This window comes from Cupressus sempervirens, chromosome 3 (genome assembly GCF_028749045.1).
Source record: "Cupressus sempervirens isolate cs-2001-9-10 chromosome 3, ASM2874904v1, whole genome shotgun sequence".
In the NCBI taxonomy this organism is placed as follows: Eukaryota; Viridiplantae; Streptophyta; class Pinopsida; order Cupressales; family Cupressaceae; genus Cupressus; species Cupressus sempervirens.
Window position 1 is genome coordinate 136,145,422 of NC_143120.1, and position 12,752 is coordinate 136,158,173.

General features: G+C 34.9%; 1 protein-coding gene across 1 annotated transcript in view; it reads left to right on the forward strand.

Moving 5' to 3' along the window:
- GPCR (G protein coupled receptor) overlaps positions 1–7,579 on the forward strand; it is a 30,205-nt gene extending 22,626 nt beyond the window's left edge. Inside the window, exons 4-6 of the mRNA XM_089818677.1 lie at positions 6,006–6,131; positions 6,514–6,825; positions 6,958–7,579. Of these exons, the coding sequence (XP_089674803.1) occupies positions 6,006–6,131; positions 6,514–6,825; positions 6,958–7,299 (780 nt within the window). The 3' untranslated portion in view covers positions 7,300–7,579. The remainder of the gene's footprint in view (positions 1–6,005; positions 6,132–6,513; positions 6,826–6,957) is intronic.
- Positions 7,580–12,752: the final 5,173 nt, after the last annotated feature.

A 12,752-nucleotide genomic window follows, 5' to 3' on the forward strand; every position in this document is an offset into this window, starting at 1 on the left:
GAGATGTGGATCTCCATCTACTCCGAACTCAGAAACACTCTGTACACAACTGCTATATTCTTAATGGTGTGATACCAGACTGTAGAAATCAGAAAAGTTCTCTATTAATTCTTGTCTCTGCAGGAGATTCAAACTGGAAATGACATCAACAGGGGATTGTCACAGTTATTCTATTTTTTGCTATTCAAAACATGATATCTTCAGGAAGGCCAACAAGTATTTATTTGTCCAATAATTATCAGGATGGAATTTTCCAAAATGATTTCAGATTATCTATAATCTTGACCACTCTTGTAATTTTGTCAAACAGTTGGCAAGAAGTTTCAGATGTGCAATATGACTGAAAGAACAATAGTTTCAGAACATACACGGCTACAAAGCAGAATTGAAACTGAGGTAAGATGTTCATAAATTATAAGGAAACAGAGATGATTATGATTTCACAGCACATTGTTTGGTAAGGAAGGGTACTGCAGTTTGGGGACTCAAATTTGAAAAACAAGAAGATAACTTCTTAGTATAATCAGGAGTTCACTTCAAGGAGTACTACAACATTAAATGTCACTTGGAAACTTGGGGGATTGGAATGTCCTAATCGGTTGTAAATAAAGAACATGTGGACATTATTATCGATCTTGATTATAATCCAATTTCTGTTCAGGAATATTCTGCGAGCTTTGGCCATTGGACTACACATTCTTTCTTCCAATTCATGCCTTGTGTTCTGTGTCTGTATCAAACACTTTATGTGTTGCATTTTGACAGAGGTTAGCCTATCACCAGCTGGGATAAAGGTGATTTTCCATGTTAAAAGATTAAGCATAGGAAAATGTAAATAAAGGCCACGTCCCCAATAGGAACTTCTAGAATCTAAAACTCTTACTCCACGTTTCACTTTTCACATATCATCATTTAAAAAAGCATTCAAGAAATGCCTTCCAGAATACCCAAACAACAGAAATCAAGAAACTCCTGACTAGATTTAATGGTTGCCCTTCAAATTGACGCATCAAACTTTTATGCATTAATTTCAACCTGTAGTCATCAAGTGAGTATATTCTGTCTGTTGGATTTCTGAATAACGGCAGCAAATAAAAGATGGTTGCTTTGTTGAGGTCCACGATGCTGCTTTCCTTCCTCCGAATATCTTTGCAAAAAACAATACCAAAGAAAAAAGCAAGTGATCAGTTGAAGATCAGTTTTCAACACTGCAAGACTGTTCAGTTCCTTGAAGTTTCACAGTTCTGAAGCCTTCACACAGATTTTTACCACAAATATCAAACACCAGCGTTTGCCAAACATTAGAAATACTAAGCCCAAATTTCCATAATGTGCCATGTGAGCTCCGTTAGCTTGCTGTATATGTTCACCTGATTTCCTCTTCTGTCTGGGCTGGATGCCTTATTCCTCTATGGCAAATACCAAAAGCTGCCTTTCAAACAAATGTTTGAATTTTGTTTGCAGAAAAACCTCTGATTACTCCTGTGATATCACTCAAACAATAATTTGTCAAGAAGAGTCTCCGTTTCCAATCCGACAAATATTGGTATATGACAGAAAAACCTTATTTCCATCAGACACTAGGAAACGACAATATATTAGATCTCATTATTTCCGATTTTTCATCAACAACTCAAAACTTCAGAATTAATCCAGCTCGGCCAAATATTAAGTCTCGACAGATATCATCCAGCCGGCATAATCCTCCAATGATATTGAAGAACACAAGAAACTACTATAAAATTATAAATGGACTAGAGAAACTATTGCTGATATTTATTCTCAGCCATAGAATACATAATATTTCAGCATCCACGGATTCAATAATTATAAAAGAAGCTGCTAAAAAATATATTTCAGGACCCACAAATACTAAAGTGTCGATTTAATATATATAAAAAAAAATCAACGACAATTGTAAACAATATGCACTGCCAGACTTTAGGGGTGGAAAAACCCATGACAACTTTTAAATATATCTCCACATGTATATTGTATGCTCTGCACTTGCAAATACGGATGCCCCTTCTTTTTTCCAATTAAATATATTCCTTCATTCACTGGTTCCTTCAAATATAATTAATATTATATACTCCTGATAAATTTGTGTTTAGCAAAATATTTTTTTTTCTGGTATTTTTCTGGAAATTTGTCTGCAAAGAAAACCCATCTAATAAGACCTCAGTAATATTTTCTAAATAGACTTTACAAGAGGCAGAATTTTAAGCTTTGATACCACTGTAATATTCCAGTTGGATATTATTCCTAAAATCTCTGAGCACTTTTCAGAAATATACACAGACAATTTTATACAATAAAAAAAATCAACAAATGCTCATATAAAAATTTCAGAATTGTTATTGCATTATAATATTCAACAATACCATAACCTAAAACCAGATTCCAATCTTAAATACGGTAACACAGTCAGATTGGAAAATACAAAAAGAACCTGTAAGTGCAATGTGAACTCCGTCTCAAATCCGCCATAGTTGAATTGGGTTTTTGTCTGATTCACCAAGAAGAACTTGAAGGTTTCCGTCCTCGGGTTCTAAAACTGAAAGGTCGTGTTCAAAAATTGAAAGCAACATGCTCCCAAATTTCTCCAAGAGAAATCTCAAAAACAAATCAATATCCAAGCATGCTGAACATGAGTTCCTCTTCTTCTTTTAAGAACAACTTGGTGACTTAAACTCTCATTTTTCCCTCTTAAGAGAATAATATAACTCAAACAAAACCTCTCATATTTCCCTCTCAAGAGAATAATATAACCCAAACAAAAACTCTCATTTTTTCCTCTTTAAGAGAATAATATAACCTTGTAATAATAAAATGGCTTATAAAGATGCATTTTAAAAGGAGAGCAATCCTGATGATGGATCACGTAGTGTGATCCGAAACATTGATGCTCAAAAAACTCACACAATTTAATCCAGAAACATTGCTCTCATTCTAAATGGATTGTGGAAATCTGATAATGTTAAAAGATGCATTTTAATTTAAAAGTCACTTTATTTAAACTATGCAATCTTCAGGTATTAAAATAAACAACCATTTGGGCTCTGAAAATCATGTGATCGCTCGTCAGTTTCAAGTCCAACACTCGAAAAATCAGAAACATAGATCCCTGCAATCTTACTATAAATAATAAGTATCTGGAAAACCTGCTATCTCGACTCCAATCTGCCTGAAACCAAAGATGCCTATGTCAAGTCCCATGCTGATTCTTGCGAAGTCCTGATTAGTCCACAGGACCATGATAAAAAGGGTTAACAACGCATTAGGAAATAATGGCCTAGAAAAAGGGGACCTTACATATTCTCAAGTCTGCTGCAAATATGTGTTAAATGTGCCTGCCGTACTAAGACCGCTCCTCTTGATTTATATATTGTAATTGCATGCTTCTATATTTTGATAGTCATCTGGTCTTATCTCTTAGTTTTCCTTTCTTTTTTCCTCTTCCTAATCGACGCCCTTGTTGGATGACGCTCCTCTTGATTTATATATTGTAATTGCATGCTTCTATATTTTGATAGTCATCTGGTCTTATCTCTTAGTTTTCCTTTCTTTTTTCCTCTTCCTAATCGACGCCCTTTTTATGTCTTATTTGGCAAGGGTCACACGTTTTGAACATCATCTGAGTTTGCTCTTTTTAATTCTTAAATTGGATCTGATCAGCCCTCTTGAAAATAGCCCATACTTATATATACCAACCCTCCTAAATAATTTTTGTCAATGCTTAAAATATTGGGTTGGCCTAGCATATGTTAAATTGCCCAACTTTCCAATCATCTAAGTGCAGCTTTTATTTATTTTGCCTTAGTTTTTTGTGTTGGAATGTGAAGTCATCATGAATATCATCTAGTTGTGGTCAAGTCATCAAAGATGCTCATGTAGTGCGCCATTAAGGTGCTTTCCATAAGGCGAACATGCCTCTGGCGTCCGGCTGGAGGTGCAAATTCATTTGAGACTTACTATAAATAGAAAGCTTGTATGAGTCGACTTACTATTTATAGTAAGTGCTTTGTAAATGCAAAACAGTTTTCTGGTAATTGATTGTGTAGAATTTCTTATCATCAATGTTTTGGATCACACACAGTGATCCATCATCTTATTTTTCTACTCTAGTGCACTCATGTTCATCCTGATGATGGATCACTGTGTGTGATCCGAATGTTGATAAAAAATTCTACATAATCAATTACCAGAAAACTGTTTGGCATTTCTTATGGATTGTGCAAGCTTAATTACTTTAAGTGGTTTGTGATTCGAACTTTGCAACTCAGTTTTCATATGCAACTCGAAGTCATGATTGTTCATACGTTTTGTCTATGTCACAAGGTTCGGCGAATTTCATGAATGAAATTCGAAATCTTGCGAATTTTTAAAAACCCTAAAAAATTCGTTTTCGTTCAGCATAAATTTGTACAGAAATTTTGGGTTGGATTTTTTTTTACTTAGAACATATTTTAGAAAACATTCTCAACTGCATTTTTTGGATAAAGAAGGAAACACAGGCTTCATTGTGGAGTTCTCACAATTATTCTTCCGGAATGCAAATGTTTGTGTCCTGTCGTTGCAACAACTCGATCTGTTGTCAATGGCTCTAGTTCTATCGTTGCCCCCTATGCAAATAATACTACCCAATAGAGGCTTAAAAATTGTTCATTTTTGAACAAGGTTGAAAGCTGGTACACCCACACCTCTGCGTATGTGGTTTTCGCTCCTGTTCCGTCAGTCTGCGACTTTGCATGTGGCGGACGCACCTTATTTTTAAATTAGATTTTTTATAGAGTTTAATTTTTAGGTTTGTTTACTAAAAATATTTAAGAGTATATTCTATGTTTATAATGATATAATTTATAATATTTTATTTATTTTGTATTAATGTTCAATATAACCATTTCATTATCAAATATTACTGTTAACATTTCATTATCAAATATTAATGTTAACATTTCATTATTAAATTTTAATATTTTGTTATATGTCTATATATTAGTTAGTAATATATGAAATTAACAACATTTGAATTTAAATTTAAATAATTATCTAGTCAATTTATAAATATTTTAAAATTTGTTTAGTTTATTTAATTTTAAAACCGAATATAATTTAGTAGTTTTATTTTATCCAAAATTATGTTTAATTTTAAATTTAGTTTAATTAAATATTTGTGATTGCAATTTCTTGTGTGCGTTGTGGTTTATATTTATATTCTTGTATACATGTAATGATTTCTAATCTATTTGGCTATGTTTAATTATTTGATAATTTAGTAGATATATTATTTATATTTTAAAATAAATAAATTATAAAAAGGCGAATTTAATGTCGAATTTTTTTCGAACTTCTTACCTTGTCAAACTTCATCCGAATTTTATAGTTCCCGAATTCAAACTCGAACTCGAACCTTGTGACTTAGCGTTTTGTACATTATTGTAACAGTGAAGATTTTTGAGAACAAAATTGAGCGACATTGGCCTGTGGGTTCTTACTGGTATATTTTTACTAGGTTTTTCTACATAAATTTTGTGTTATGTGGGTTTGCTCTTCTCTGCAAATTTCTGCACTTGTTAATTTTTCACTACATCTAGTGGGGCGTTTTGTACATTATTGTAACAGGGAAGATTTTTGAGAACAAAATTGAGCGACATTGGCCTGTGGGTTCTTACCGGTATATTTTTACTAGGTTTTTCTACATAAATTTTGTGTTATGTGGGTTTGCTCTTCTCTGCAAATTTCTGCACTTGTTAATTTTTCACTACATCTAGTGGGGCCTGACACAAAACATGCAATGCCTAGAGATATATACTGAGTAATAATAATTTACCTAAGCTTAATATTCGAAGCATAAGTAATGCATAAATACGTCAACACTAAACAGTAGCATCTTCTTTTATGATACTGATGTCTCCTTGTCTATGATATCTAAAGAAAACTGTGTGTTGTTACTGTGGCACTATTTTTGAGTGACTATAATGTTCAACTTGTCTGCACTGCAGATTCCTAAACAGCTTGACAGTTACAATGTGCCTTCTGAATTATTGTATGGTAGAGCTGGGTTTTTGTGGGCAGTGGCTTTCTTGAATAAATATTTTGAGGTTGAGGCAATTCCCTCCAAGATCACGGTAAGTAACACATCACGGTAAGTAACACATTGCAGTTTGTTTATGCAGCACTAGTTTTCAGGTTTGACTTTTGTCAATTTTTTTTAATCGCTGAAGTAAATGATAAAACTTATCGTTATTGTAGTAAAGATTAAATGAAGCGACTTAACATGAAAGGTCCTATTCTTTTTGGTTCATCTTTTTTGTCAAAATTATTTTTCCTATGTACTTAAAAAACTTGGTCTACTTCGACAGTTCTTCATGGATTCTTGCTTCTGCTTTACTGCAATTTTGTCTCTGTTGTATCAGTTATCCCCTGGCTATGTTAGAAAGAATGCTTTGGGAAACAATGGATTCTGTTCTATTGCAGGAAAAAAATGTTAAACTGGTCATGGTTTTGCAGGATCATGTAGTTGATGATATTTTAAAAGCAGGCAAAATGCTATCCCATAAGGATTGTCCTTTAATGTATGAGTGGCATGGAAAAAAGTACTGGGGTGCAGCTCATGGTCTGGCAGGGATCATGCATGTCTTGATGCATTTTCAACTAAGTAAAGATGCCGAGAAAGATGTAAAAGAAACTCTGCACTACATGATTGAACATCGTTTTCCTAGTGGTAATTACCCATCGAGTGAGGGGAGCACCACAGATAGGCTTGTACATTGGTGCCATGGGGCTCCTGGTGTTGCTATTACACTGTGCAAGGCTGCTCAGGTTTGTTATGTTATATAACGAGTTTTATGCACAGTTAGATAATGGTGCACAAGGTAGATAAACTTGTATTTGTATCTATAATAAATGTTATGATGCTTTTCAACTCCTGGATTTCCTGCTTGTAATCAATAGGTGTTTCCTGAAGATGAAGAATTTAAAGCAGCTGCTCTAGATGCTGGGGAAGTCGTATGGAATAGAGGATTGCTACGAAGAGTTGGTATCTGCCATGGTATTAGTGGTAATGCATATGTGTTTCTAGCTCTTTATCGTTTAACAGGTGATATAAAACATCTTTATCGAGCCAAGGCGTTCACTAGTTTCCTACTGGATCGTGCAAATGTGCTTATTTCTGCTGGTCAAATGCATGGAGGGGATCATCCCCACTCGTTGTTTGAAGGATTCGCTGGAACTGCACACTTGTGGTATGACATGACTAGACCTTTGGCAGCTAAATTTCCAGCGTACGAGCTCTAGATTAATGTAGTGTCAAAGTTGTACATATCACCATTATGATACCTACTCAATAGGTGTGTTAGGAAGTCTTTTGTAGATTAATGTACCCTTTTAGGATATCTTGGAATATTGTGACAATTACTTCAACTTCTACACTTACACTATCTAATCTTTGCAATTGAACTATGTAATAGAGGATATGAACAATATCACTTGTTATTTTTGAAATATACAATGCCTAATAGGCACCAGCTGCATTGGACAGATCCAATTAAGGATAAAAGAGTGATTAGTTTCCAAATCTGATGCCTTGAATCATGAGAATGTCTTCTTATATTTGTTTGTTTGGAATGAGGAGTTTGTAATGTCCCTTCCTTAGACTGTTCAGCAGATAGTAGAGGGTTGGTAATTGGGGTTTTTTTTAGGTCAACAGTATAGATAGGAGACCCATCCAGAGGGTTTTGAAGCTACACAGGGGCTTTATGAGCTGTTTTGGGCAGTTTGGGAGTCTTCCAAATCTGGGGATGGATTCTTACTTTTTAGGGATTGATTCGGACTTGACCAGAATGCATCGGGGGACCTCCGAGATCATTTTAGAAATTTGGTTGCAGATCCTATTTTTTAGGGAGGACCCCTAAATTTTAAGGGAGACTGTCAGTTCGCCTGCAAGATTCAAGAGTCCTCCTTGGACTGATGGCATCTAGATTATCCGTCTATGAATAAATTAAGAATAATTCAATATGATAGTAATAATAAAGTGGCTCAAGTCATTTTATAGTTATAATGAAGTATTATAAAATAAAACCTTGACACTCTTTTCTAGGTGAAAGGAGTTATGTGTTGTTTTTAAAATGCGGTTTCCTTTTTCATGTGGATAATGCCCTTAAGGGGATCTATTCATTAGAGGATTATTGAATAAAGTTTATGAAATAAAATAATGGGAGAAACCATAAATGGTTCAAACCATTAAAGGGGAAGAGGGAAAGAAATAAAAAGGTACTTTTGTCAGCCATTGTGATCATCCAGGTTATTCTTTTCACATAAACATATTGAAGTTTGAGTTCTGAGAAAGGTTTGAACAGAAATCAGTCATCTAGGAATGGAAACTCTTGGAAGTATAGGGAGTTGGATGAAACCTCAGCTTTCGTGGTGTCAATTTACATCACAATTCAGACATAGAATCAGATTGGCTTCAAAATTGGGGAGGAATTCTTGAATCAGATTTGTTGAGAGCAATAAAGAGTGACTAGAATTGCAGATCAGTGTGTTGGGGACAAACTTATGGTATTAAATTCATTAATACAGCCTCAGGCAGAGATTGTATTCATTTCCAACTTAAAGTTAGGGTTTGGAAAGGCATTTCAAGAGCAAGAATTGCACATCAAATTGCAGATTGGTACTCGGGGCAGCATATTAGATATTTCCCAAGTATTTTGACCAGCCATACAATTACAAAAAAGACCATAGTTTAGTTCCAGCTGGGTGTGATACCTGGACAACAGTAGGCAATGATAGAAATTCAGATTTTATCCAATTTTTGTCATCAGTTGACTGCACGACTAGGAGACATCAGATTCGGAGGGTTCCAGCATATTAAAGCTGTTGCTGTTAGTCACTTTCAGAGCTGGTACAAGCATAGTATGGGTATGTAGTTATTTGTGTGAGGAAAATAAACTCAGACTATATTTTTGTTTGGTAGGAATTATTAGTTGCAAGTTTCTTTCAATAATTTTTGTAATTTCCAAGCATTGCAATACCTATCATCAAAACAACAAAAAAATTCAGAAAACTGGCAGATTGTGCATTATAGTGATGTTTGTGTAACAATTTGCCATCATAAAGAAAAGAAGGAAAAACACTTAATTGGCAAAGATGGAGAGAAGAAGAAGCAGACAAGTAAACCCTGCAAGGGTTTACAGACAAAAGGAATGAAGTGTGCACAGGCCTTTGTACAAGCAAAATCAACACACTTATAATTCTCTTACCCCAAGTAGTTGAGGATTCAACATTTGCGTTGAAGATGACTGGTAACAGTATTCTTCTGTAAGAAGCTTCCCTCCTGCTCCTACATGTTCTCCTCCGACTTCTGCAAGAAGATTTTATACTCCTCTTTTAAAACCACTTGCTGCACTTTTATCATCAGAGGAAAAAGAAGAGGATTATAAATCTGTGGCACATCATGTGGAAGAAGATAGGTCTGTATCTGAAGATCTGTTGAGTTTTCTACATGATTATTATCCTGTGAGAAAATGCCTTGACATTCCAACAGTTTCTCCTGCTGCTTCTTTCAGGACACGAGTTTTGTGTGATCATTGTTCTAGGAAAACTGTTGGAGGACATAATTCAGTGTCCAAAAACAGGAAATATTACTCAAGATTCTGAGCATGATCAGACATTGTCTTTTCCCTGCAAATGGCATTGCTTAGCCATATTAGTAGTAGTGGAGGAAACTCCGTAGTTAAGCAGTTACGAGCTGGAGTAGTACTGGTATGGGTGACCTTCCGGGAAGTCCCGATGCTTCACCTCTGTGAGCATCACCTAGATCCAATGAGTGCTAAGTGTTCCATTTATTCTCATGAGAGATGGATTCATGTGTGAATCACGACTCACGAAACATGGGTCAATGAGTTTGACTCAAAAACAGCACGGTTAAATCCTGATAGCAATATCACAATTTGACTTGCTGTGTAAATACCTCCTACTTATCACTTGATGAGCTTAAAGGGCTTTCTAATGAATGGTTTGTAAGGCACAACACTTGGTGAAGGTTTTGCAAATGGGGTTGCAAGCAGAGTGGGTTTAACCATAGACGAAACTCTGTAGTTAAGCACGCTCAAGTTGGAGTAGTACTGGGATGGGTGACCTCCCGGGAAGTCCTGGTGCTTCACCTCTGTAAGCATCACCTAGATCCAATGAGTGCTAATTGTTCCATTTATTCTCATGAGGGATGGATTCAAGCTTGAATCAATACTCATGAAACATAGGTCAATGAGTTTGACTCAAAAACTACATGGTTAAATACTGATAGCAATATCACAACATATTAGAAGTGTTTCTACAGTATTTGAGTTCTTTTATATTATAATGCTAAGTTTCTGGAATAGATTGTGTAGAGATTTTTCATCAACGTTTCGAATTACACTACGTGATCCATCATCAGGAAGAGAGAGCAAGAGGTGTCAAACAATGTAAAGATTATATCTATTTCATGATACCAGTATGTTATGAAAATTATATTGTAATAAAACAAATTCAGATATTGCCAAACCACAAGAAATTGAAAAGATTTAGAAGAAAAGCAAAACAAAATTCAGAATTGCAGTAAAATCCAGTTGGGGTTCTTTCAGTGGTATCAGAGCTAAACATCTTGCAAGCATGTTGTGTTATAACATAGTTGGGTACAATAGACATATATGATCATGGTATCTTCATTAAATGACGAAATGTGGTTTATGAGAATTTTCAATGCAGGTGAGAAGGTAGACAATTTTATATATCAGCCCAAACAGACTCTTATAAGCACCTTGGTGAAATTGAAGACAGCTATCACTCCAAATGTCTTCTAAATTAATACAAATAGCTATTACTGCATCATTGTGATCCTTGGGTATTCTTAAATTATTGAGACATCCAGATGAAGAGACATGACTTGTAGTTATCCCATGCATCAGTGAAGTTATGGGAATATAGTCAGATTGACCAAAGTGTCTTCTGAATTAATAGGTATAACTATTGCTTCATCATTGCAATCCTTGGGTAGTATTAAATTATTGAGACATCCAGATGAAGAGATGAGACTTAAGTTATCTCATGCATTAGTAAAGTTACAAGAATAACAGCTCCTAATGATCCTTATGACAACCATATGATGAAAGAGGCACTTACAAATCACGGTTGCAAGCTTCAAGAGATTAGATGATATAGAAAATCCTTATTATGGTAAGAGAATTAAACTACTTGAAACATTTTCAAAATTCAGATTTGAAAACATAATTTTATCCATTGATTGTGAAGAAACCATTCACGAAATGTTTCATATATTTTGGAATGTTGTTGACGAGGCTCATCCTGATAGTGTCATCACTTCTATGCAATCCATCATGTCTTCAGTTCTGGATGAGGATGATGCTATTGCTAAGCTTCTGACAAAAGTTATATGGGCTGTTTGGAGATTGGAACAGTATGTTCCACCTATGGCACATGAGTTGTTAAAGAGATCGATTGAAAAACATAGAGACAAATTGACCAGGTTACTTCAGCTGGATGATTATGTTAAGCATGAAGTTGATCCTATTAACAAAGAAACATACAAGACATCTATGCAAGAGGTATTTACAAGTCCCATTGACATAGAGCATGCTGATTTAAATCTTTAAAATGGTGAATCACAAGAAGGTAAGAATTCCACTAGTACTTCTTTGGTTGATTACAGTGCTGTCCCGCCATTCATACCTGAGGAATGCAAGGCCTCAGCTAGTGAGTTTGATGTTTTTGATGGTGGTATTGATCTTACAAGTAAAAACAAATCAGAAATTTTATTGTATGGCAGTGTAAGTCACTTTAATGAGTTTGACCAAAGATCTTTAGCATGGCATGGTCTTGAGGAGGAATAAAAAAAATTCAGTACATAAGGTTGGTTTTGGTGCTAGACCATTTGAATCACATAATTTGAAGAACCAGTTGAATGTTACTAAAGATATGATTATTGCAACCTTATCATATTTGATAATCACCACAAATTAATTGAGCTTTACCTTCAGAAGGTCCAACTTGAGGGAAGACATAAAGGCAAAGATGAGGCTTCGTCAATCTTTGATTTGCAGGTGTAAAATATAGCCATGGAAACAATGAAGAATAATGATTAAATCTCCTTTTGGAAAGAGATCTTCTCTATCATGGTATGGTGTATTCAAAGGCTTTGAGGTTTTTGCTTTGGAACTTGTGAGGACAAGGAGAAAGCTTTGGAAAAATCTCAAGTAGCTCTCCTCATAATAGAGAATCAAATTGAAGAGCTGCATATGGGGTCAATTTTAGCTCATCCTTCACATACAAATTTAGAAAAATCAGTCACTCAAAACCTCTTGTGATGAACAAAAAACTCATATTTTTTGTGAGATGGGTATAGAGAATGATGTAGAGCCCTTTGGTACTCTCCTTACGGGACAAATTTAACTCAACGGATTCAACAAAAGACTCCCAACATCTATCTTGTATCCTTAAAGTCCATCAAATTCATGCTTTCAAACATCCTTGAAAGCTTTGCTTACGAAGTTAACCTCAAACAACTACAAATGATTCTTTCATATTAATGAGTGTTACTGATAGTTTGGATAGACCCGTACACAATCATCAACAACTTTTGTTCTAGGCATCAATTTTGAAATTGCTTCGCTCAAAATTTACTCAATTAGATTTACACTAACATATTCCAGATCTAGCAAAATCCAACGGTGGAATTGAGAGATACACCCCTC